At 45.3% G+C, this 25,646-nt stretch overlaps 1 protein-coding gene across 2 annotated transcripts in view; it reads right to left on the reverse strand.

Annotated features, from left to right (window-relative positions):
- Positions 1-6,361: 6,361 nt before the first annotated feature.
- Positions 6,362-25,646, reverse strand: part of RBPJL (recombination signal binding protein for immunoglobulin kappa J region like) — a 41,487-nt gene continuing 22,202 nt past the window's right edge. For both annotated transcript variants that reach the window (XM_035121698.2, XM_035121697.2), the window contains 10 exons: positions 25,332-25,457; positions 22,934-23,004; positions 20,905-21,014; positions 14,782-14,956; positions 12,825-12,962; positions 11,845-11,948; positions 11,140-11,280; positions 9,790-9,945; positions 8,136-8,239; positions 6,362-7,592 (listed from right to left, as the gene is read on the reverse strand). In XM_035121698.2, the coding sequence (XP_034977589.2) occupies positions 7,319-7,592; positions 8,136-8,239; positions 9,790-9,945; positions 11,140-11,280; positions 11,845-11,948; positions 12,825-12,962; positions 14,782-14,956; positions 20,905-21,014; positions 22,934-23,004; positions 25,332-25,457 (1,399 nt within the window). In that variant the 3' untranslated portion in view covers positions 6,362-7,318. The remainder of the gene's footprint in view (positions 7,593-8,135; positions 8,240-9,789; positions 9,946-11,139; positions 11,281-11,844; positions 11,949-12,824; positions 12,963-14,781; positions 14,957-20,904; positions 21,015-22,933; positions 23,005-25,331; positions 25,458-25,646) is intronic.

Consider the following 25,646-nt stretch of genomic DNA (forward strand, 5'->3'; position numbering starts at 1 on the left):
GAAATGCTGCCTCCTCCGCTTGAACTTCGAGACACGGGGAAAAGAAAAAGAGGGGGGCCCTCATTCATAAAATTAGAATTGCAAACGGTTCAGCTGGGCATTCTTCAGGAGGGCGGAGAATGCAATTTTTCATTCCATCCATTTGGCCTGTGACTATGATAGCGCCAAAGAGGCAAGGGAGGTACCCACTGATCTATTTCCCCATCCCTTTATCCACTTGCAGTGATTCCAAAAGAGAGGGGAGGACGAGATGCGTACAGAAGATGTATCGGAACCTGCCTCTAGAAAAAGGATCATGTCATGGGATCAACAACTGTATTCTCAACTCCTGGAGCATATTCAAATGTTAGCCACATATAGAGCTGTAATACTGAGCCAAGAATGTGGAGAGTTTTCCAAGCAAAAGCAGGTATCTTCTGAGACAATCCCATGGACACAGCCCACCAAGAATGTCCTGATCCTGCACTCATAAGCTTGTTGAGGACCATAGGTGCCAACTCCCAGATTGAAAAATCTGGGATCGGCACCGGAAGTCGCGCTGCGGCCATTTTGGAACTGGGCAGAGCAGCACCGGAAGTCGCTTCTGGGCATGCTCTGCCCATTTCCAAAATGGCCGCAGCGCCAGAAATCAATTCTGCGCATGTCCAGAGACTCCAGACATGCACAGAAGGAGCCTCCTCGGGCCGGTAAGAATCCGGGTGATTTACGTTTTTTTAAAAAAATCCGGGCTGCCAGCGGGAAACAGCTGGAAAAATGGTGGTTTCCCGGGGAATACGGGAGACTTGGCAGCTATGTTGAAGACACAAGCTATAGCACATGCAAGTACATGACAGGCAGTGAAAGAGGTTTTACTCATTGCTGCATCTTCATGCTTGAAAAAGGTTCACTTCTGTCCCATTATGAAACTATTAAAGCGGTTGGGGGGGGGGCTGCTTTCCTCTCCAGTTGTTGTTGGTGAGCTCCAACACCCACCGGCCCCAGCCAGCATCGACAATGGTCAGGGATGATGGGTGTTGTAGTTGGATATTTGAGTAGAGGACTTGACATGTTTTCTCTGAAGTCTGTGTCTGAAGTCTACTGCCCAAAGGGGTCACCATAGCCACTTTCCCCCAAATGTAGCCTTTGCTGAAGATGCCTTGCATCATGTGGAAACAATGTGGGAAGGAAATCTAATCTGTGCTGTATCCTGCACAGTAGTTGGTAAGCCATATTGAAGCCAGTTAAAGTTATCTCTGAATAAATAGGATTGGGTTGCTGGTGCATACATAACTAAACAAGAGTTCTGACTTGTCCACTAAGGACAAGATGTTCTCTGAATTATTTGATTTCATTTAAAAACAACAACAACATACCTGTAGTTTCTGAACTTCACACGGAAAAAATGATGCAGGTCAATGGGATCATCCTTTGATGTGTGCTCTGGAGCAGGTTGTACAGATGAAGTTTATCTGTACAAAGCTTCAACTGAAACTCTTCAACTGGATAGTATGAGGACCCAACATAATATTGCCATTCTTGTTTGCCTAAGATGATGAACAAACAAAACGAGAAGAAGAGAGAAATGAACAGGGGTATGTGTGCAGACAAAGCCTTCCTTTTGCTGTCCTTGGCCTCCCCCTGTCCATTTGAACCAGTTGTTCCCAAGGGGCACCGCCTTGAAAAGTTCTCCGAACATAATTTTCACATGGAGTCTATGTTCCCAATGGGCAAATATTGATTTAGCTGGCCACAGCATCTGAGCCAATTTCTTGAAGCATGTATAGCTTTTAACTATAAATGCTAGCAAAGCAGCTTTTTAGGGGTTTTGGAAATATTATCAGGGCAATAAAAGAACCTATTCTGGGCTTCAGAGTGCCCGGTAGCTGAGCTGCACTCATTTTAGGGATGTTGCAAAAACCAAGCTCACTACAGGGAGTTGTAACTTTCAGTGTAGCTCTTTATGTGTAGTTGTCACATATATACCCCTACTGGGACTCGGCTAGACTGGTAAAGAAAAAGCGATTTGTATGCGTTGTATGTGTGATATAACATTGCGCCCCCAGATGGTGATGTGGAGTCCCGTTTCTCTCTACCTGTTTTCCCTGTTTAAATTTGCAATGCTTTAAACCAGGGGTCCCCAAACTACGGCCCCCGGGCCGGATGCGGCCCAATCGGCCTTCCAATCCGGCCCGCGACGACCCCCGCCGCCCGCTGCCGCCGCCCGCTCTCGCGGCGCGCGGCGCAGCGGCGATCTAAAAAATCGGCAAAAAATCGCCGAAAATCCTTTGTGCGCATGCGTACGGGCCTCTCCCGACCCGGAAGAGGTCATTTCTGGTGCACTTCCGGGTCGGGGGAGGCCCATACGCATGCGCACAAGCGATTTTCGGCGATTTTTTTCCCGCCCGTGTGCGTGTGCGCATGCGCACGGGCGCGCCCTCCCCCGCCCTCCGGCCCGCTGCGCGCGCACTCCCCTGCCGTCCGGCCCACCGCGCGGTCGGCGCGGCGGGCACCGGCCCGCCGCTCGGTAAGTCTGGGGACCCCTGCTTTAAACTGAAACGCTTCTTCGTTGTGTCTAGATCCAGCCTCTGTTTCATATGCTGGGAGGTATTTTTCTATTGTATTTCACAGCCGTATGCGGATGTCTAAGTTGTGCATGGCTATTGTTTTGCCTGTTCACATTTAAAGCAAACAACGAAATGATACCACCTGAAACGGAAGGCAACTCTTCCAGAGCAAAATAGTGAGTGAACACAGATGGGACAGGTAGAGGCCTGTTTGGAAACAATTCTACTGTGCTCGGTGCCAATGTACCTTTTCCTCTTTCATAGCAAGTCCTGAGAGAATCTTTTCTGCACACTTTGGACTAATAAATGGACTGGAACATAGTTATTCTCCTGTTTCCACCCTTCTCTGAATTTTGCAGTACAGATTTCTGGTCACAAAATGTGCCAAATGCACATATAGGGTCTATTTTAGGTTAGAATGTTCCCCGAATGGACATTTTAGGGTGATTTTTGTTCCGCTTTTGTTGCACTAAAGGTCCAAAGTTGATTGGTGAATGTGGTATGTTTGGGGAAGCGTCACAGAACAAACCAAAGCAGAATAAATCCACCATTAACGTGTTGTCATTAACATTGCTCAATACACTTGCAGTAAAATGGCTGTCTGGAGGTGCCCTGTGACTCATGTTTTAGTAATACATCTGTCTCCACCCATAGACATGGAGGTTGAAGGAAGCCGAATGGAAATCTTGTGGACTCGGGTGCCTAAAAAAACCCACTTTGCATTATTGTACAGAAAGGTAGATTGTTCTGCCAACATACTCCCCATAAAGAAAAAACAGAGTGGACTTTAATTTACTTCATGTTGCTTGTTCATCTATTTTGCCCCTGTCCGGCAACTGAAACTAGCAATTATATTTGCTGCTACTCAACAGGCCAAGTCTGTATATGGTACTATTCATGGCTAATGCCCAAGGGGCTCCCCAAACAGCCAACATATTCTGGAGTTCTGCTCTGCTATATATCTGTCCTTGAATCTGAAGCAAAATCAACTTTGGCTGGGAGAGCTGGTGAGCAGAGAGTGGCCTTATTTTCACTTTATAAGCTAAAAATGGAACACACCATGATGTAGGGCAGAGTACAGGGAACTAGTCTCGGGGGGCCGCAACCCCTGCCAAAATGCAGGAGACACTCTCGTCTGATTCACAGAGTTCAGAGTCAGAACAGCAGCCTCCTGGAATGGCAACATTCCCTAGGTTTATTGTAGATTGATTTATATAGCCCATCATTTCCTATGGGGTATGGATGGATTTCAGTGATGGTCAGTGAATAAAATACTAATGTGAGCTGCTGGGTGAGTCTCTGCGTATTGCAGTGAGATCTTGAAGGGGGCTTTCCGCTGTCAGGTCCAGTGTTCTGCCTGTCAACCTTCAGTCAGCTGACATTAAAGCCCCATCCTACGACATTGGTTCCTTCAAAACAGAGGTAGGGAAGTAGATCGAAAAGATGGGCTGGATCTGCCCCTACATCTGGCTAGATTGGCATGTGGACAGTCACCCACCAGTCAGCAGAAGGCCATCAGTTGACCTATTCCCCCCTTCATGTGTTTTGAAATAATATCTGACATCATATACTTAGGTGGGGGTGATTTGGCCAAGGCAGCTTAATGGGGAGGCCTGGTTGACCCAGTTAAGTCTGGGGGCCAGACTTGTCCCACTACTGTCTGTCTCGAGAGACAATGGAGCTTCCCTCCAGCATTGAAGTTAAACAGCTGCATTAGCAACACTGGAGTGACCTCCCTGGGGCACAACAGTGTTTATGGAGGTTCTGGGCTGCCCAGACAACAAGACCCCCATCTCGGCCTCGCTGATGTGCTCCAAAGGAAAGCAGAGCAATATGTTTGGCACCAGCTTGGGGTGCAGGAGTTGCCAGAAGGAGGCGTATAAGCCACCATCCAACCGTCTTAGGGACCCCACTCCGGATTTGTGTAGGGCAGGCTTCCTCAACCTCGGCCCTCCAGATGTTTTGGCCTACAACTCCCATGACCCCTAGCTAACAGGACCAGTGGCCAGGGATGATGGGAATTGTAGTCTAAAACATCTGGAGGGCTGAAGGTTGGGGGTGCCTGCCTTAGCCTTTTCTTCTCCTGAAGATATCCCGCAAGGCAGCGAAAGTCTAGGATCAGAGTTTTCCTTCTAGATGGGCTTCCTTCCCAGGTTGGCGAAGCCCCATCTGGCTCTTGGAGCCCCTTATGCTGAACATATAACATAAAAATGTAGGGTTGCATTCAACCTGAGGCGAACATTCCTGCAGTACAAGAAGTTTCCTTAAGAAGTGGCATGTTCTCCCTTCTCCTCCGTGTGCCCCCTAAAATCTGATCTGGAGGTTCCCCCAATCCTCTGGACCATATTTAGGGATGGTGTGCATTACACATAGGCAAAGGGTGTGTGTGTGAATACCATTGTGCTAGTAGTAACCTGTTCAGGTTCAATTATTTATTTGAATATCACCTCTAATAAGTAAGATTTTGACAGCCCCCTCCTATAAATGTCAGGTTCCTTATTTTTATTTTTTTGGTCATGGGTCTGCTGTTGAACTGGGCAACAGTTGGCAACAAACTAGCTATGGGGCATCACTTTGGAGTTGAAAGGGTGGGTCAGGTGTTAACAAGGTCGGATTTTCATTTTTTCCTCTGAGCAAACGACTCTATGACAACACCCACCTTGACACAAAGCAGCATGGAAGCCCATCTCTCTGAAACCACCGGCACAAAATAACCCGAAATGCGCCAGCCACAGCTTTCCGCGGCTCCCACAAGACACACTGATGTACAAGAGACTCTTCCAGCTCTGGAGCCGTGATCGGGGGAGGCAGAGAAAGGGCTTCTTGTTGGCACGACTCATCTGGCACTTTGAGGATGCTGACGCTCGCTGGGCTGCGGTCTCTTTCCACCAGGCTCCTCTGTAGGCCTTCAGGAGTTCAACACAGGTTAAAAGCCAGTGTGTGGTTTTGGCACCGCACAGCTTTCTAAATAAGCTCCTAATGCTAAAGCAACATGCTTCAGAATATATGATTGGTCCTTTGATGCTGCATTCGCCCGAAGGTTCTAAATTAATCTTCAAAGCCCGCAACATGTGTACAGTGGGTATCTTGTGCATCCATGGAATTTGGATGCTTCTTGAGGCCCTTCCAAAACCGCTAGGGGACTCATTAATTAAAAAACAGCTATGTGTGTGTTTGCCTATAAGTGGGACTGGACAGGGAAGATGTAGGGTTAGGCCCCACCTTAGGTGGCAGGTTGGGGGGGGGGTGCATCCAGGAATGAGAGAGGAATCGCCTGAAATTGGATTGCAAAACAGACTCGCCTGTTCCAATCCAGGCAGATCACGATGATCCAGGCAGATCCTGCTCTTGTAGTTCAAAGCCCATGGCAGCAACAAGCCATGTGGCCCCTGGGGCTGACCTGTGCTGGAGCTTTCCTGTGTTGTTGTTGTTTAGTCGTTTAGTCGTGTCCGACTCTTCATGACCCCATGGACCAGAGCATGCCAGGCACTCCTGTCTTCCACTGCCTCCCGCAGTTTGGTCAGACTCATGTTGGTAGCTTCAAGAACACTGTCCAACCATCTCATCCTCTGTCGTCCCCTTCTCCTAGTGCCCTCCATCTTTCCCAACATCAGGGTCTTTTCCAGGGAGTCTTCTCTTCTCATGAGGTGGCCAAAGTATTGGAGTCTCAGCTTCACAATCTGTCCTTCCAGTGAGCACTCAGGGCTGATTTCCTTCAGGGTGGATAGGTTTGATCTTCTTGCGGTTCATGGGACTCTCAAGAGTCTCCTCCAGCACCTAGGAGCTTTCCTAGGAAATGGTTAAAAGGACAGAGGCAACACTGCAGCCCTCAAGTCACCTTGCAAGTACTTTAATTTTTATTTATTTATTAACATTTATCTTGAAATGCAGGTGTCTGGCCATCTGAAAAATTTCTAACAATTGCTGTATGTACAGTACACTATCTTTTTTTATTTAAGTTTCAAATAAACGCAACGTAACTTACACAGCCCCGCATCCTCGTTCCATAGATAGTGCAGCATATCATCTCCATAAGAAACAGTCCAAGTCCAGGTGACCATCAAATGAAAGCGTCTTTTCATATACAGGCATGTGATGCTGGTGCTCTGCAACTATGTTCTTTTGCCACTGCAGTCTAATAAGCGCTATCCCCCCCCCCACTCGTAATGTCCAAGAAATCCAGATTCTGCACTTTGAAAAGTTGAAATTCTGCAACCTGTATAAGTTATGCGCATTGAACAATACTGCATGATTTCCGCGTAATGTATAATAGAATGCTATTTTGCACAATTTTTTTCAGCCTTGATAGTCACAACAGGCCCATCTTATTCAGCCACCTCTCTGGTGTTGGCGGTTTACAAGTGATATAGTTCACCACATACTTTCAGGTATATACATTAGGGCTGAGCGATATATCAATGTATCATACAAAACTTGTTTGAAGTCCATATTGTGATATCTGTGTCATAATTTTTGACCGGGCAATATATTGTGAATCATGATTGTGTGTGTGTGTGCTATGCAAAAATCACAATGCAGGAAAAAACTGTGAAGTCAGTCAATGCCTCTACATAGCTCCATCCCTATTTCAGAAATCATGATATACTGGTATATTGTGATGTTTAGCTGGTGATATATCACGACGCTGAAAACCAGATATTGCCCAGCCCTAAATAAGACATGAGAATTAAAGCTAAGATTCACAGGAAGCCAAATCTTTTGCTCTGTGCGTCGCCCAACTCCTGTTGAATCCTGGCATATACAGAGCACCAGCTCTAACTTTGCATGAAGAGGTGAAAGTTGGTCTTTGTGAACTGCTGATGGATGGTATCAAGCAAGGTGTCGGAATCGTGCATCACCTTTGGCAGGATTGGTTGTCCAGTGAAGAAACTCTGCTCTGGTGTGTATGTGAAACTGAAAGTGCTGGAATAAATCAGTCCGTCATTCCTTAGCAGTAGGAGAGGGACAGTGATGGGGTATCTCAGCCACCTCCAGTCACAGCTGAATGCAGAGATATCAGGAACAACACATACTAAGGTCTTGGGACTCCTAAGGAGGAAAAGAATGCACAACACAAGAAAAATGGGGTTTCTTCTCCCTTCCTGCAGTGACTCAAAGGTTTACATCAGCCCATTTCATTGAGCATTCATCCTGGTTTGCAGGAAAGTTATACGATGCCCATTGTTTATTGAACATTTGTTTAGATTTGTTTGTTATACAGTTATACAACTCCACACCCAGCAATTATCCCACACATTCCAGTACATCTTCCATTCAAAGACTTCTGCAAGAACAAGGGGGTTTCCCCCCTCCTCTCCTTGCATGCCCCATAACCCCCCCCCCAGTTGGCTTGGGTGGTGGTCAGGAGAATCTTTGGAACAGCACACAGGGGAAGGAGAAATGCTTTCGCTGATGGAGTGATCTGCTTAGTGCTATGTTGAATTCCTCCCTGTGAGTTTACAGCAAGTATACACTTGTTGAATGTAACCTGTGAACACCCCAGTTGTCTTGAACATACCCAAAGAATGGCAGCTGCGAAACTGCCCAGGTTAACATACCTTGTTTGCACAACAGATTGTCTCTTTGCTTTACCTGTACATGGTCTCGGCTTCCACATCTCCAAACCAAACCTTCAGGTTTGCATGCAAGTACTCGCCCTGCACTTCTAGCATCGCCACGTCCCCTCCACCTGCCAGCTGTGAGAAGCAGACCCAGTCGCAGGGAGAAAAGGTTATACACATCTCATCATGAAGTTAGAGCACAGCCTCGCCTCCCTTTTCCCCTTCCACCTTCTGAACCTTCTGGCATTAAAGCAAGCATGGGAGATTCCAGACTGGCTGTTTAATGGAGCATTCCTGCTGATGTATTTGGACAAGACTGTGTGGAGGTTATACAATGTTGCCTTTTCCTTGAGCATTCATCCTGATAAGGTGGTGTGGAGGTTACATGACATCTTGTTATCTCACATTTCCAGCGTAAATTCCTGGGACAGTTCTTATCTGACATAGGGCCTATAATATGGTTACCAGATTTTTTTCAATGAATCCGGGGACACTTTGTTTTTGTTTTTTAAAAAACTGAGTAGCAACTGGGAGTCAGTAGTGGGGATCGCAAGGCAGAAGACCTTGGGCCCAAGCACACGTGCATATTGTATAAAGGTGCAAAACCCTTCTTTCATACCTTGTGAAACATAAATGCGCAGAGTTTTTAAAAAACTGGGCAACGGCGTGCCGCCCGCCATTGACTCCCAAGGCTTCCCCGATCTCCTGCCCCCTTCTCCCCTTTGTTTTGACAGATTGGGGGGAGGAGGCTCGGGAGTTGCGGGTGGGCTGTTGTTGCCCAAGAGGGGCGCAAGGTGTGCGGTTTCCCTACCAGGCAAGGTGCAAAGCACTTCTTTCACACCCTGTGAAACATAAATGCGCAGTTTTTTTAATAAAAAAACTGGGCAACGGCCGGATGGCCATGACTCCCGAGCCTCCCCCGATCAGTCAAAACAAAGGGGGCAAGGGGGCAAGGGGCAGGGGATCTGTACCGCCGGATGTCCCCAGTTCCCCTTTGGCAGTGGCGGTGGTAGCGGCAGCCTCAGCAGCCCGGAGCCAGCCTGGTAGCGCAGTTGGCTCTGGCTGGCTTCAGGAGCTGCCCACTGCTGTGGCGCCCGACATTGTGCTGCACACAAGACACATCATATGGGGACTTCTGGAGAGGAAAAATGGTGGGTGCCACGGCAGCGAACAGCTCCTGAAGCCAGCCAGAGCCAACTGTGCTACCAGGCTGGCTCTGGGCTGCTGAGGCTGCCGCTGCCACATTTCCCTGGGACAGATTTGCAAATCTGGGAACATTCTGGGGCCAGAATTTGTCCGGGGACAGATTTGCAAATCTGGGGATATTCTAGGGACAGAATCTTCCTTTCTCAAATAGGCTCCCATATTACATACCCAAGTTTACACCCTTGTGGTCTACATTAAGTCAGCCAGAAGAATTGCTATCCTCCAATTTCACAGTCTGAATGACAAACCAGATGAGAAGCCCCCTGGCACCCATCAGCATGCACTGAAAGAGTGAAAGAAGTGCACCTTCTGAGTATCCTGAGTATGGGAAGATGGGTGCGTGATTTAATCTCCTACAAGTAATCACATCCCAGGAAATGGGGATATTTCCGTATTTCATTACAGCAGGTTCGCCAAAATTTCTGCCAGATTTTTTCCCTCTCCCTCACAAAGCAACCAGGCAGAATAACTTGACTCACTTCCAGAGCCGTGATGAGAGGGACTGGGCTCACAGGATCCTGAATGCCAGTGAGGCAGTCACTGAATGTGTATTCTGCGGTTTCCGTCCCAATGATGGTCCAGCAAGAGCTGTCGTTCAGCAGCTCCCGGTTCACTTCCTTCGGACATGGTGATGCCTGTTTGAACCATCAACAACAACCTCACTGCATATTTGAAAAAGAGGAGTTGAACTAAGCCCCAGTTCATGCTACCTGAATAGTGTGGTTGTGGTCAACTTTCTACTTGGAATTATTAAGGATCGCACTGGCAGTTCCCACATCAGTGCTGGTGACCCCCACCCCACCCCAAGGAGGTGCATTTCTGATGTGGGGGCTTTATGTCTGTAGCACTCCCAAGAGCTCATGGCACAGTATATGTGTCAGTCTTTAAGGTGTCATGTTGAGTTTAGTGTATTAGACTAACAAGGCTAGCCGTCTGGAAACTGTTCCAATTTCAGATGCCACTGACAGGTAGGTGATCCTGCTCACCTGTCAGAGTGGCCCATAGAGAGTTGGCTGCTTCTGGATCCAGTTCTCCCGACCAGATCCAGTTCTGGTGTATACAATGCTAAGTGAAGTGGACCAATGGGCTGGCTCGATGAAAGGCAGGTTCCTACATTCGTACAAACGTTGCTGGACTCCAACTCCCATCAGCCCCAGATAGCATGTGGGAGTTGTTGTCCAACACTATATTTGTGGACAGAGAAATAGGGATTTCTCAAAAAAAAATAATTCCAAGGGGAGGAGAAATTCTCCAACAGTTTCTCAATCTAGGGTTCACTCACCATTAACAACGGCAGTGACATAGCAAAATAAAAAAATTCCTTCAGTAGCACCTTAAAGACCAACTAAGTTTATATTTTGGTATGAGCTTTCGTGTGCATGCACACTTCTTCAGATACAGTGACATAGGTTATTTCAGATGCAGTGACATAGGTTATTTTCTAAGCATTTTCCCACCACCCTGCTGCAAGTAGCAACACCACCAGCAGTGGCGGCAGCCAGGCCACCATTTTGCATCTTCCACAATGTCTGGGACTTGTCATTATTTGGGGCACTACATGTAGGAATGGCAACCGCCATTAAAATGGTTGAGAATGTTCACAGAAAATTCTGCAAAATGGTCTTCTTTTTCTGAGGGGCTTTGAAAATTCCAAAAGTTTCTCCCCCTTCTTGCTACTAAAAAAAAAGGAATTCTGAAATAATTTCAGCTCTGCTCTAGCCCTGTGGCACAAATTCCAAATTAAATAATACAGCAATATTTTGATACAGCTGGGGTGGAGGGTGCTCTATCTCACTTGATCCCCCAGTTCTGCCCGTCATCTCTGTTACCTGGAACTGGACCACTTTCTCTGTGGAGAGGCTGAGATACATCCGGTCAGTGCCATGAAGCTGGAATGCACATTTATGCAGCTGGGAGACAGGTTCGTTCACATCCAACATCACTGATTGCTTAGCAACTTTCCGAATAATCTGGGGAGATGAATATATGCCTGGATTAACAACAGCTTGGGGGGGGGGAACCCTTCATGTTTTTGATTCTGGTATTGTCCTTAGGATACTGCTCTATTGAATTATCAGGATGGGGCTAGAAGGTTATCTCCAGATTTTGCTGTACGGTTCTCAGTTCAAAAGACACATAAAATGTGCATATAAATTGTACTTTAGTGCACAACACATATTTTGTGGAATATGACATTAAACGTAATATGGATTTTCATGAAGGGTGTTTTTGGGTTTTTTTAATTGCAGAATGAATGCTGAACCTGGATGGAATGTATTTAGGACATGGACTACATAGGATGTGAAACACACATGATGGGCTGAAAATATACTAATTGGTGGAATGTGGCAACCATGGCAAATTCCTGGGGAGGGAGAGGACCTAGAAGAGGAGGCAACCATCACAAAATTCTGGGCGAGGCACAGGATGCACGGCATAGTGTATTGAATTTCAGTTAACGCAAGAGAGTGACAGTGAGAAAGAGTTAAGATGGATTCTTGGTTTTTGCCTTCCAGTTGACTGCCAGTCCTTACCAGAGGGGGCAGGGCCATGCCGGTGGCTGTGCAGATGAGGCGAATGGTGGAACCATAGTGAATGTATCCTTCTCGCAGGGGGAACTCACCCTGGGACTCACCCGCTCAATATAGACAAGGATGGGAGAAAAGGAAAAGAAAGAAAAGTGAGAAAAGGGTGAAAAGCTAAATGCAAAGAGCAAGAAGGAGAGACTTAACAGGAGCGCCTTATTTGACAAAAGGTTTTAAGACGGGGTGGGTAACCTCAGGCTTGGGGGCTGAGTACAGCCCTCCAGACCTTTCTTTCTAGCCCCCAGGCCACACCCCTCCCCAAGCCACACCCCTTCTTCCAAGGATCCACCCCTCACTGGCCCTGCCCCATGGCCTCCTTGAATGCTATTGCCTGGCTGCAAAGCACCCTTGAGCTGCGATAATGCCTTTTGCTTGCCTAGATGGAGGGGTGTAAACCTCTGGCACTTGTGTGGCTGGAATGTAGCCTAAGAGTCACACCTGTTTCTCCTCCCTCTTTTGCTTCTGGTCCCGCCCACCTTTGGCCTGTGGCCCCCAGAATGCTGCCTTTGAGGCATATGGCCCTTGAGCTGAAACACATTCCCCATCCCTGTTTTAAGGCAATCCCATTGATATAGACTCACTTGCAGTACCCAGATAGCAATCACAAAACAGTGTCTCCTTCCAAACCATATTTTATCCATCCCTTACACAAAACTCTCATCCCTTGGTCATTTTAACTCTATGCAGCAGTCCACCCTGGCCCCAAACATATTTATTAACTTCAACAGGGACGTTACAACGGATGCTAATTTTCCTAGTTTGATTAATTGCCAAGCCTTAATTAGCCACTTTTATTTTGGGCTAGGCTGCCACCCACTCCTGGGCACAGTGCCGCCGAATGTTGCAATGCCACTGGCTGGGAGGTCAGAACCACCAACGTCCCCACATTATTAGTGATTAAAAATGAAGATGTTGTTAGCAAACCTCACCCAGCTGAAGTGTAAAGGCTGCCCACTGCCTGGCACTTGCTGTGAAGGCGCCACCCTCAAACGAAAGATAACGGGTGCTGACAGTCTGGGAGCGCAGGCGGTTGAAGAGGGAGACCTTGGACCCGGATGGAATGCACACTGTGGGGTGGCAGGGGGATAGGAAGGAGAGCATCAGGGAAGAGATCAATGTAAATGGCTAAGTCCAGGTTTAATGCTGCAGCCCTGTACATGCTTACATAGGAACAAGCCCCATGAACACAGTGAGATTCGTGCAAGGAGTCAACATGTGCAGGATTTAGGGAAGCTGTTGCTGAAGACTCCACTTCTGCAACCCCAGATATTTTGTCCTCCAGTAGCATTTTCCTCCTTTGCCAGGTGTTCTGTTGGGCTGGACAGAGGAGGAATGGTGGGAGCCCCCCCCCCCTTTCCTGAACCTTCCCAAGGGCAGGAGACAGCATTGATTTAGAACAATGGTTTGCAGAAGAAGAAGAAGAAGAGTTTGGATTTGATATCCCGCTTTATCACTACCCGAAGGAGTCTCAAAGCAGCTTACGAGTCTACCGCTCTTAACCACTACACCACACTGGCTCCACACTTTCAGAGGGGCATAGTCCTGGGGGGGGAGGGGGAAAGCTGGGAGATACTGGGTGAGGAACAGCTAGAAGTGGAAACACCAGGATAGAGAAAGCTGGCAGATTCAGTGTCTTTGGACAGCATTCCTGACCCCCCTTCGCCTAGGACTAGATGGGCTTTGACGGTGATAGAACAGAAAGCACAGCGGTAACAAGCTCAGATTACCCAACGTAGGAGTGATGTAGATTAATGAGGATGGAGGGGGTGGGATATGCTTTCCTTTGTCTCTCACTGTATTAAATAAACTACTGTAACTGGTAATAACGCTCCTTTCGTTTGATCTGATTAATTACTGCCACTGGGGGAGGGATCCGATTCCCTGAAGCTGACATGTTCTTGCTTTAACATAGGAAGCTGCCTAATACCAGGTCAGAATATTTGTCCATCTATTCTCCAGGGGTGGGAACCTCAGGCTTGATGGCTGATGGTGGCCCCTCCAGGCATCTCCATCTGACTCTTGGACCTCTTCCCAGGCCACACCCCTCAACATCCCTGCTTCACACCTTCCTTGAGAGTTTTTGCCTGGTGGAAATAAGTCCTTGAGCTCTGATAATGCCACTTGCTTTTCTGGATGGCATACCCGCCAACATTTCTCCGCTGAAAACAGGGATGCCCTATTCCGTTGTTGTTGATGATGCTTTACTATTTGTCCCCCCCCCCCAAAAAAAATCTGACTGGGTTGACTCAGCCAACATATGTAATAAAACATTAAACATAAAAAAATGCTTCCCTATACAGGTTTGCCTTCAGATGGCATGGGGGTCAGGTAACTCCACACCCTCCGACATTTCTTTGATGAAAATAGGGACATCCTAAGGAAAAGCGGGATGTTCTGGGTTCAAATCAGAAACTGGGACAGCTTCTGTAAATCTGGGACTGTCCCTGGAAAATAGAGATACTTGGAGGGTCTGGGATGGAGGATACAGAGTAAGTGTAGAAGCTATCCTACTGAACAAAGGAACATTTGGTTGCTCTGCTCACTTTTGTCTCTGGCCTTCCTACCTGGCACGTGGCCCTCAGAAGACTGCCCAGAAGAAGATGTGGCCCTTGAGCTGAGAAAGGTTCCCAACCTCTGGACTACTCTTATTTACTGGTAGCAGCCATCTGGGATCTCAGATTCAGAGTCTGAACCAGCTTCTCCCATCTGCTCTTTTTAAGCATGTGCTCTACCTCCATGCTATGCCTCCTTCCTAGCCTGTTGCGTTACCTTCTCCAACTACAACCAGTCTACCATCCTTTCTTGCGGCTTCCAGGCAAGGTGGCTGCCTCCAAAGACACAAGGAAGGCTCCTTTTGCTGGCACCCAGGAGCCCATGTCCACTTACAGTCCGTATTCTTCAGGGATTGCTTCTTCTGGGAGGGCTTGGAGATCACTTTGATCAGCTTGCTGTGGAATGTGCCGATCTCCAGCCCGTTGCTGAAGAAGAGGTTGACGACCAGCCGGAAGTGCTTCCTCTTGTCTGAGTCTGAAATGTACAGAGCTTTGGCACAGCTGAACACCTGCATCAAGGGGGGGGGGGTTGTTATGGCTACAATCCTGTACACCAGTGGTTCTCAAAGGGTGGAAGAGGCTTGTTTATAATTATATTTTGTGAATGATGCATGTTCTTATGTAGCTGCATTGCTTTATACTTTCTGGACATCCCACAATCGTATTATAAATCAGTCCTGTTCTATGTTATAAATCAAGCAGTGCTAAGAGTTGCTTCTTTTTGTTTTCCAATGCATTTCTTATCAATAAAAAAATCCACTGTTTTTTTTATCCTGAAAGTGGGGCCCAGAGGGAAAAAAGCTTGAGGACTACACTTACCTTGATGTAAAGCCCATTGTACTCAAAGGGTCTTAATTACAGGTGGACACAAACATGATCGAACTGTTAGTGCAGGGGGTCCCCAAACTAAGGCCTGGGGGCCGGATGCGGCCCAATCGCCTTCTAAATCCGGCCCACGGATGGTCCAGGAATCAGCATGTTTTTACATGAGTAGAATGTGTCCTTTTATTTAAAATGCATCTTTGGGTTATTTGTGGGGCCTGCCTGGTGTTTTTACATGAGTAGAATGTGTCCTTTTATTTAAAATGCATCTCTTGGTTATTTGTGGGGCATAGGAATTCGTTCATATTTCCCCCCCAAAATATAGTCCGGCCCCCGACAAGGTCTGAGGGACAGTGGACTGGCCCCCTGCTGTAAAAGTTTGCTGACCCCTGTGTTAGTGTCTTCAATGTGCAGAACAGGAAGACTTTAACAGCAACTGTGTAAATTGGATTACAAACCATCTTGCTTTGATAGAGAGATTAGGTTATACAACCCCTGGGAAAAAAAGCAGCAATGTTTTAACAAGATGAAAGGAAGGGATGGGGGGGGGAACCTTCCAAGCAAGAAATATAAAGAAATGAGATGGTAGGGCATTGTTTTGTCTCCAGGACCAGTGAGCAGAAAAACAAACTGGCCTTCTCAGGGAATCGCATCAGTGTGAACTATCACTAGCTCAGCTTGTCACCAGCAAGAATGAAATGTGGAACGAAGCAACTCCCAGCAGAACTCATAATGGTCACCATTCACAGCCCTTTGAGGTTCATTTAAAGGGGAATGTGATTAGAGATGTTATTACAGGTGGGATGAAAAACTTGGGGATGGGGAAGGCTTTATTTATTTTGGGGTTAGGGAAATCCAAATGGAAAATTAATGTTCACGTGCAATTGGCTGTGCACAGCACAAGGAATCTCCTAGGTTTACAGTTCCCAGTCACCTTGGCGCTCCCTCTCCCCCTCTCTCTCTTCTGATAGGCTTTGCTTTCACAATGAGTTAAGCATTGCAGAGACAAAGGTCCCTTCTGTAGCCTTCTTGGCCCTTCTCCTGGCCCCAGCATTCTTCCAAGGCTGGAGATAATGCCACAGACATTTTGGTTCTATAAAAAGGTGCCAAGCTATCGCTCCCGCTCTTGATCTTTTGGGACCATTTAGGGGTTTCTTTCACCGCTTATCTGCCAACGAAAGAAGGTACTTTCGCTTGGCAGCGAGCAATATCTATGTTCATCAGCAGAAACCTACAGCTTTGCAAGCTGCGTAATCCCTGGCAGATCACCAGCCACGGAAAACCAGCTGTGGAAGGACAAAGGCAGCGACGAAGGCAGATGGGTTTCTTTGAAGCTCCGGAGAGTCTGGCAAGAGGATAGTGATGTGAAGGAGTAAACAAAACTGACTTTTATGGAGGAAGAAACTGCGAATGCTGCAGAAGAAGGTAGAGGAGAACCAATATATTTGATCAAGTCTTCTGGAAAATGGTCAACATTTGAGCATTTCTAAGTGGATACCTGTAGCTATCCTTCGGGAGGTTGTGGAATCATCTTCATTGGAGGTTTATTAAGCAGAATTTGGATGGCCATCTGAAATGAATGCTTTAGTTGAGATTCCTGAATTGCAGGGGGTTAGACTAGATGACCCCTGGGGTTCCTTTGAACTCCACAACTTTATGATTCTACCTGCCTGATACATGTGTTGGTGAACTCACAGTTGTCTCATTTCACCCTTATTTTAAGGTGCGTGCCTAAATCATCTTTGGTGTACAGCAAATACGTGTGAAAGGAGCGGTGTGCAAAAATGTAAGGTGCCATGCGTTGAAGTATACATATTAAACTTTTGAAAATTCAATAAAAAAATGATTAACAAAAAAAAGTAAGGCCCTTTCTCTGTTAGCTCATGTGATTGATCGAATGACCTAAGCTGTTGGCATCTGCTGTGGTTTGCGTGGGAAGTGAATTGCCATCTCTTCCTCCTAGTGGGAGGCTCCTGTCCTAGGGCCCTGACATTTTGTAGGCTAGTCTGTATGTCATCTGACATATATGCCCTTGCGGCACATGCCAGCCTGTAGCATGATGCTAGACTAGACTTCATCCAAGGGCAGTGTGCCTGTCTGGGGGCAGGCTTCCTGCAACTTTCCGTTACAGGAACGCAAAAGACATTCGAGCAAATCAAAGGCCTTTTAGTCTCTCAAGCAATAGTGCCCCGAGGGATCGTTCTCCTATCAAGTTACCAAGACTTTACGATCTAAGATGGGTGTTGCCTCTTCCTGCTCAAGGCACTAGCTGATCTCCTTAGAGACTTAATGCCCCCATACCAAGCCCAGCATTTCATTTGCCTCTTGGCTGAGGCCATGTTTAAGATGTCACAATGCTTGTTTATCCAATGGCAAAGGAGTGGTAATGGGAAATCACTTGGTGTTCCAATAACATCACACATTTATTTATAGGAATTGACCCCATATCCTTTTAATCTGGTGGCTATGTTTTGGTGGCTCGGCTCCAAAGAGGCTCCGCAGCTCATAAAGAATCAGAACTGGGAAGGATGGTAAATACGAGCACTGTGTCGAAATTTCACAACATTCAGATTTCATATTGGATTGTGGCACTGCCTTTTCTTCCTAGCGGTACGCAATGGTACGCAGTACCACCACCTTTTTTTGGGTGGTGGTGGTTGGAAGGAAGCAGGAGGGCTCTTGGAGTCCGTCAGAGCATTGCGCCTCCTTCCCTAAACTGGGCAAACACTTCCAGGGCTTGGAGGAAGGAGGCGTGAGCCTGTGTCCCGGCAGTCTGTGGGGCCGTATAACCCTGTGGCAGGCATCATCTGTTGTCTGATGCCAATGACCGATTCTCTCCCAATGCAAACACCAGCTTCAGAGGAGGTTTTTTTTATCAAAACCACAGAAGGGGATTTGCAGTTTTAAAAAGAAACAAAGCTTACTCCTGTCAAACTGGCAAAAATCTATAGAACAAGTGCTAATAAGTGCTGGAAGTGTAAAGAGAAAGAAGGTCCGTTTTACCACATGTGGTGGGAACTGTAAAATAATTAAAAGTTATTGGGAAATGATATATGATGAACTGAAGAAGATGTTTAAAATAACATTTGTTAAAAAGCCAAAAGCTTTTCTGTTGGGTATATGAACAGGAACTACCAAGAGAACGGAAGAAGTTGTTTTTGTATGCTACAACGGCAGCTCGGATTATACTAACCCCAAAATGGAAGGACAACAACATACCAACAAAAGAAGAAAGGCAAGGCAAGCTTATGCAATATATAGAAATTGCAAAACTGATGTAAAGAATCAGAGACAATGATAATGAAGAATTTAAAAAAGACTGGGAGCCTTTTATTGTTGTATTTACAGAAATACTGTAAAGATATGGACTCACTAGCAGGGTTTGATTAAACACTTACAAGTAAGAAAATAAGATCAAAGGTTAAGTAAGGATAACATGGAATGAAATTCACTATAAGATGTAATCATGAAGGAAAATTTGGTATAAAACTGATAAGAAAATAAGAGTATCAAGGTATAAGATTATAAAAATAAGGCAATAATTAAGCAGTAGTAGTAAATATTTAAAGAACCAGAAAGGGAAGTCACGGTGTGTGTGTGTGTTTCTTTTATATGACAAATGTTACATTGTGTTGTTTGATTGAATATAAAACTGTAAACATTCAAGAAAATCTTTTTTAAAACCCCCCAAAATACCAACAAAGTTTGCTTGTTCAATGAGACTGCCAACAACCTGGCAGCATTAGGGAAGGGGGAAAAAAGGTATTCAGAGCTATTATATTAGAGACCAGTGACTTTTGATGTCCCCTCTCCTTTCCATCCCATCTCGTCATTAGAACTTACAACTAAAAACTTGATCTGGAGTTTGCCTATTTCCTCCTCCCTTCCTGTTCATTTTCCTTTTGTGCTTTGCCTTTTAAAATTGTAAGCCTTAGGGCAGGGAATTGGGTTTGTTTGTTTTAATAATAATCTGATCTGGGAGCCTTATCTGGCCGAGGAGTAGAATTTATAAAACACAAACAAACAACAAACAAACAAACAGATTCTAACTGCCATTGCATGGTAGATGGAAAGGCCCAACTTCCAACTCACTGGCAGTCCCAGTGAGGATCACATTGGCTGGGTTGTGTGATGTGTGGTGTACCTTATCTGAGTCTGATCCCTGCTAATCTATACCTTTCATGCACGATGGCCATCATGATGACAAGATGACGACATAGTACCAACAAAATAAAAAAAATTCCTTCCAGTAGCACTTTGGAGACCAACTAGGTTTGTCATTGGTAAGAGCTTTCATGTGCATGCACGCTTCTTCAGATGACAAACTTAGTTGGTCTCTAAGATGCTACTGGAAGGATTTTTTTTTATTTTATTTCGACTACGTCAGACCAACACAGCTACCTACCTGTAACTAAATCATAGTGCCAAGTTACACAAGTTATGGACCTTGCCTTTCTCCCTGTGCACAGTGGAACCCTGTGAATGGCTGTACGCATAACACCACCTGCTGGATTTGGAAGACTGTACCTGAGTCCTTGGCTCAAACAATCCCCTTTGAGCTCTGTTTTCTTGAAAAATGTCACTGTTTATGAGGCTTCAACTTGTTTGAACTCTCACTACAACTCGAGCCATGCTCCACATCTTCTTTCCTCAGCATGTCTCAAGGCTGCTTTTGGATTGTTTCGGTACTGATCAGTTGATAAGGAACAATTTCTAATATGTAATTGCCCTTGCAAGACATAAAAGATTACACTCTAAACTATAGTATTTAAAATACTGTAAAAACAAACAGAGAAAAAGAATGGCATGTATGGGGCAGGGCAAAGAGGGCACAATCTAATGCATACCTACTCAGAAGTAAGCTCAAAGTTCAATGGGACTTATTCTCAGGTAACTGTACAGTATAGGACGGCAGGCTTAAAGCCAAAAAGATTAAAGCAAGTGTCGCATGTGGGTTAAATTCAGTTTAAACTGAATTCTCCCATTGAAAACAATTAATTTGACTGGGCCATGCCTCAAATTACTGGGGGAAAAATCAGGAAACAGCATCCCCCCCCTCTGCAAAAAAAGCAGCAGCAGTATTAAAAAAGAATGAGCATAAATATGTTCAATGCAAGACACAATTGTTATGTTTTGAGATCCATCATCATCATCATCATTTTTTTTTAAAGCGTGAGCTGAGTTTATTAACAATACATATCATAGCTGCCCTGAACAGATCCACCTTAGGAACATAGGGAGCTGCCTTATACCGAGTCAGACCATTGGTCTGTCTAGTTCAGATGGTCCATCTAGGCTCAGATGTAGCTGAGATGAGATGTAGAGCAGATGTAAATCAGATCTAGATCAGATGTGGTTCATCTAGCTCAGGCCATTGGTCTATCTAGCTCAGGTGTGTTTACAGTGACCTGAAGAGGCTCTCCAGGGTTTCAGACAAGGCTCTCTCCCAGCCCGACCTAGAGATGCTGGAGATTGACCTGAGGCCTTCTGTGTGCAATGCAGATGTTCTACCCATAGCTGTCAACTTTTCCCTATTCTCGTGAGGAATCCTATTCGGAATAAGGGAATTTCCCTTAAAAAATGGGGAAAAGTTGACAGCTATGGTTCTACCACTGAGCCTTCATTTGCTGCTTACCTTGGAATCTAGCTGCTCCTCAAAGTTTAGCTTCTGGGTCTCCACGTGGCTGCTGCTTGTGCCATCAAGTCCTATATAGCCACATACTTTGGAACTGAAGTCTGTTGGATCTTTGGCAGGAAAAGGAAAGGAAGTGAAGCAGAGATATCATGATGACCTCTAGGAAGCAGCAACATACGCAGAGAGTACCTCACTAGCTACACCTGATATGCAAAACCAACCCGGTCCACATGCTTGTTGATATTCTCAAAGAATTCTTTGTGGTCAGTTTTTATCTCCATCTAAAAAGAGGGTGTTGAAAAGAGAGCCCAGGACCTCCTATGTTCCAGCATAGCAGGGCTTGTTCACACTGGAGTTTACTGTGTGCTTGCAGCTGTTTGTGTTCCCATTTAATTTGCACAGTCCTCAAGAAATTACCCTCAATCTCACCAATATCATTGCTTCCCCCCTTGTAAATTCGTCACCTGATATGGGAAAAATCTGACTGCTTCCCCCCTTGTAAATTCGTCATCTGATATGGGAAAAATCTGACAAATTGGGGGAAATGGGGTTCCATTTTCATTGCAGATGCCCCCCCCCAGTGCTTTTGAGTGGGTGCCTCAATTGTCACTTTCTGCTCCTCCTCCTTCTATGCTTTCATTTCTCTTCTGATTGTGCACTAGCCTATTTCCAGTATGCTCCTGGACAGAGGAATATATGTATTTATTTTGATCCCTTCTGATTTGCACAAACCCAGAAAACTGCACAAGCACATTTACAATTGCTTGACTGGGTGCCTTTGCACACTTCTTGTCTGGGGATTTTTTAAAAAAAAATTACCCCCCCCCAAGATACACGTACATACAGCTATTTGTGTGCATGCCCTGTTCATACTTAACTGACATACAGGTAACTGAATCAAGAATTAGAAAGCATTACAATTCTATGATTTGATCACAAAAGTGAAAACCTGCAGGTAAGAACAGGAAACATTGAAGTTGCTTCACATATACAAATTCCAAATACATGCAGGTGTGGACTGCTCTGGTCTAATCTGAAGGAAGGGAAAGTGGATTAACAGCTAAATAATGTTCAAATGCAGACCCAGATCTCCCCTTTCAAAGCAATGCCGGTCTTTGTGTGATCACCTTCCTCTGCCCCTTGATGCGTCAGCAAATCCTGAGGCTGTAAAACTCTCCCTGTGGTCTGGACACATTTCCTGTAGTTGGCAGCCCAACCTGCAGCCCAACTGCTCCATATTTTGTGGTGTTTTTACAGGCTGATAGTTGGGGGGTGGTGGACTTCTCTGTAGCCACTGCAGTCAATAATCTGTCAAGTCTACTAGGAAGCAAGGGCCAAGGTAAACTTTGACCTAAGTACCGTAGACACATGTCCTGTTGATTCCCTTCGGTGTCCTATGGCAAAGAGTGATCAAAAGGAGCAGGGACACCCTTAGGCTAAGAAAGGAGGTGGCAACAGGGACTCTGCATGGCTCCAGATGAAAAACATAGTTGCATGGCATGAGAACATAGTGGTGGCTCAGTTGAGAATGGGTGGCATTGAGCATATACTGTAGTGCTTTTCAACATTCAAAGCACCTCGTGCATTATCTAGCTGCAATCTTTGCAAGAGACCTGTGACTTGAGTAAATGTTATTACACACACACACACACACACCCTATTGCAGATGAAAGCAACTGGGGCTGAACTTGCCTAAGGACACCTAGTGAGTTCAGGGCAGAGGTGAGATCCAAACTGGGCACCTCCTGATTCTAAAGTAGGCACTTGTTCATTCAATGGCAAAAAAGGAGGAGCTACATCACCAAAAAAGAGAAAAACAATTTGCCCATTGACTTTTATGCATAGAGGCAAACTTAGAAATAATTACTATAATTTAAATAGAAATACAGTGATATAGAAACATTTGGGGGTTGTCCAGCCCAACTCCTCATCAAGGGACTCAGTGTCCCCCAAGTCCATGATCACTCAGAGAAGAATTAATGGCAACAGCGGAGAAGACTTCAGATGACAAGTGACAGCTGGGCAATACCTTTCATGTCTTCCTTCTTCAACTTCCAGCCTGGTCCAGTCAGGTAAACGCAAGGCGGGGGGCAGAAAAACCTGAGAAGAAAAGAAAAAGTATTTTGTCAGTAGTGAAAATGATTAAGCTGAGAACACTTCTCTGACAAGAGACGTGGTCCCCCCCCCCCCGGAGAATTATGATACAAAACACATCACCATTATTTTATAAAAAGATCCAACGAAGGCTTGTACAAGGCAACACGCAGAAAAAAATGGCAAGTGTGGAAATAATTTTTTTGAGCAACAAAATGGGGCAGGGTGGGATAAGAACAACAACAAAAAGCAAACAAAGAGGGCCATATATTACTGTAATTCCTTTCCTAAGAACACCCACAAGGTTAGAAAATGTGAAGGGGCTGTTTAAACAGGTAAACTGGTAAAATCGTTAGTAGGATTGGAATATCACTTGCAGTTTAAGGGTGAATTCTGGACACAATAGAGATGTAAAAGATTTGGATCATCGTAAAAGATGCAGGAGGAAATTATTAATAATAGGACCCACAAAGGGGGAGGGTGGAAGTCCAGGAGATTCCTTGGAATCTTGTTTTTATGATTTCTGTTTGATATATCTCTGAAATGTTAATTTGAAAAACCAAATCAATAAACTAAATAAAATAAAATATAAAGGGGCACCTATAAATAAAACTTTTCAGAAATATTTTTTTCTTATTAATTTATATAAGATTTAATACCAAGATAGCATTACTATGTATACTGTACAAGGATTTGTGTACAATATACACACAGAATTCCTATTATAACCTTCTGGATAACTAAATGATCACCCCTATTAAAGAGCAGTGGCATGGGAAAATGACTAAGCTGTCATGGTTCAATCTGGTACACACATGTTCCGATTCCTGCTGAGCCGTAACATTCGCAGGATAACCTTGGACAGGTCATTACTTTGTATATGGAACTGTTTTTAATTGTTTCCAACATACGGAATTGTTCTCCTTGTTCATGTTTTTACCAAATTACTTTCCATAGTGCTGAACAGGCACAGGGGTCTCTTGTTATGATCTGGGCTCCAGACATCAATATGGAGTAGCCACATCTATCAGAGGCGCAGCGAGCTCAACATGCCCCCCTACCGTGGAAGATGTGATTATATAGAGGGGAACGCTCTCGTTTCTTCACTTCTCCTTGAGGACTTGTCCCTGTGACTGTCTCAGCCTGGAATGTGGAAGTTTCACAGGCTGGGAACAGAGTTTACATTCACAGTGAGATCCTTAGACCAACACAAATAAATTGAGGTCCAAAGGTTTGGAAACGTGTTTTCCTGTGTTTTATTTGGGTTTCCGCTGTCTTTAAACTCACGTGAATGGCTAGGATTCATGCTGCATTGGTAGTGCGTAAAAACTTGGTAATAAAACACACCAGAATGGGTGGTTTTATACTCCCATGCCATAATAGTATTTTTGAGGATGTTAATTATCTGACTCATTTAGACTTTAGCCTAACAAGTTTAGGGCCAGTTCTTTGGAAGGATAGCTGTGTTTCCGTTCATATATTGTTACTGGTGGCACAAATTAGGGAGTTTTGCATTAAAATTTAAAACAGAGTCATAATAGCAATAATAGCAATAATTTATATTAATGATGGTTTATTTCTTGTACCTCACCTATCTGACTGGATTACCCCAGCCACTCTGAGTGGTTTCCAACAAAATATAAAGGAACAAAACAAAACAGCAAACATTAAAAGCTTACTGAAACAGGGCTGTCTTCCGATGTGTATGAAAGGACACATAAAACAATAATTTATCCTCCATTGCTAGTGGAAACAATTCAGGTTTCAGCAACACAGTGTAATAGTGTTAAGCAAAAACGCAAGTGGGGGAATCTTCGCAAAAGTTATACATTGGCAACACAAGTGAATTCTGGCTCTATGCATTTCCTGGAAATGGTGATTCCACCAAAGAATCCTGTGAACTATAGTTTGTTATAGGTGATGGGAATTGTAGCTCCATGAGGAGGTAAACTACCACTTTCAGGATTCTTTGGGTGAAGCCACATACCTTATATCAGTGGTGGCCAAACCTGGCCCTCCAGCTGTTTTTGCACTACAACTCCCATCACCCCTAGCTAGTCAGGGGTGATGGGAACTGTAGTCCCAAAACAGCTGGAGAGCCAAGTTTGGCCACCGCTGCCTTATATGTTATAGTGTGGATGTGACCTAAGAAAGGGAATCGGATACCTCAGAAGCAGAGCTGGGTGTGCTTGAAAAACTACTGGAACACCACGAGACCCACAATTCATTTCACGCAGAGCACATACGCATACACGCCACCTATTTAGTCTCTCTACTGTGGAGAGCCCCATGAAAATTCTGATTTTAACAGGAAGTTCAAGGTGATTTCCTACCTCTTTTCACTGCCATACGATTTCTGAGCAACTTTTGCATGGACTATCAGCACAGTCCGGTCAGATGGGAGCTGAAGGTACCTGCGAACTCCATTTTGGAGAGGGTCAGCTCCCTCTGGATTGGATCTGCATTGGAGGCAGTAGAGTAGAACCACAGGTATAAGTAAAGGGAGCTCAGGTGTATCATTTGAAAAGCCAGAACACATGATCAGCAGCCTCATGTATCACATTGATTACTGGATTCCTCCATTGGCCTGTGATATTGCGCTGTTCAGCAACATACCTGCCTCTCTTTCTCCAGGGATACTTCCATAG

This window comes from Zootoca vivipara, chromosome 7 (genome assembly GCF_963506605.1).
Source record: "Zootoca vivipara chromosome 7, rZooViv1.1, whole genome shotgun sequence".
In the NCBI taxonomy this organism is placed as follows: Eukaryota; Metazoa; Chordata; class Lepidosauria; order Squamata; family Lacertidae; genus Zootoca; species Zootoca vivipara.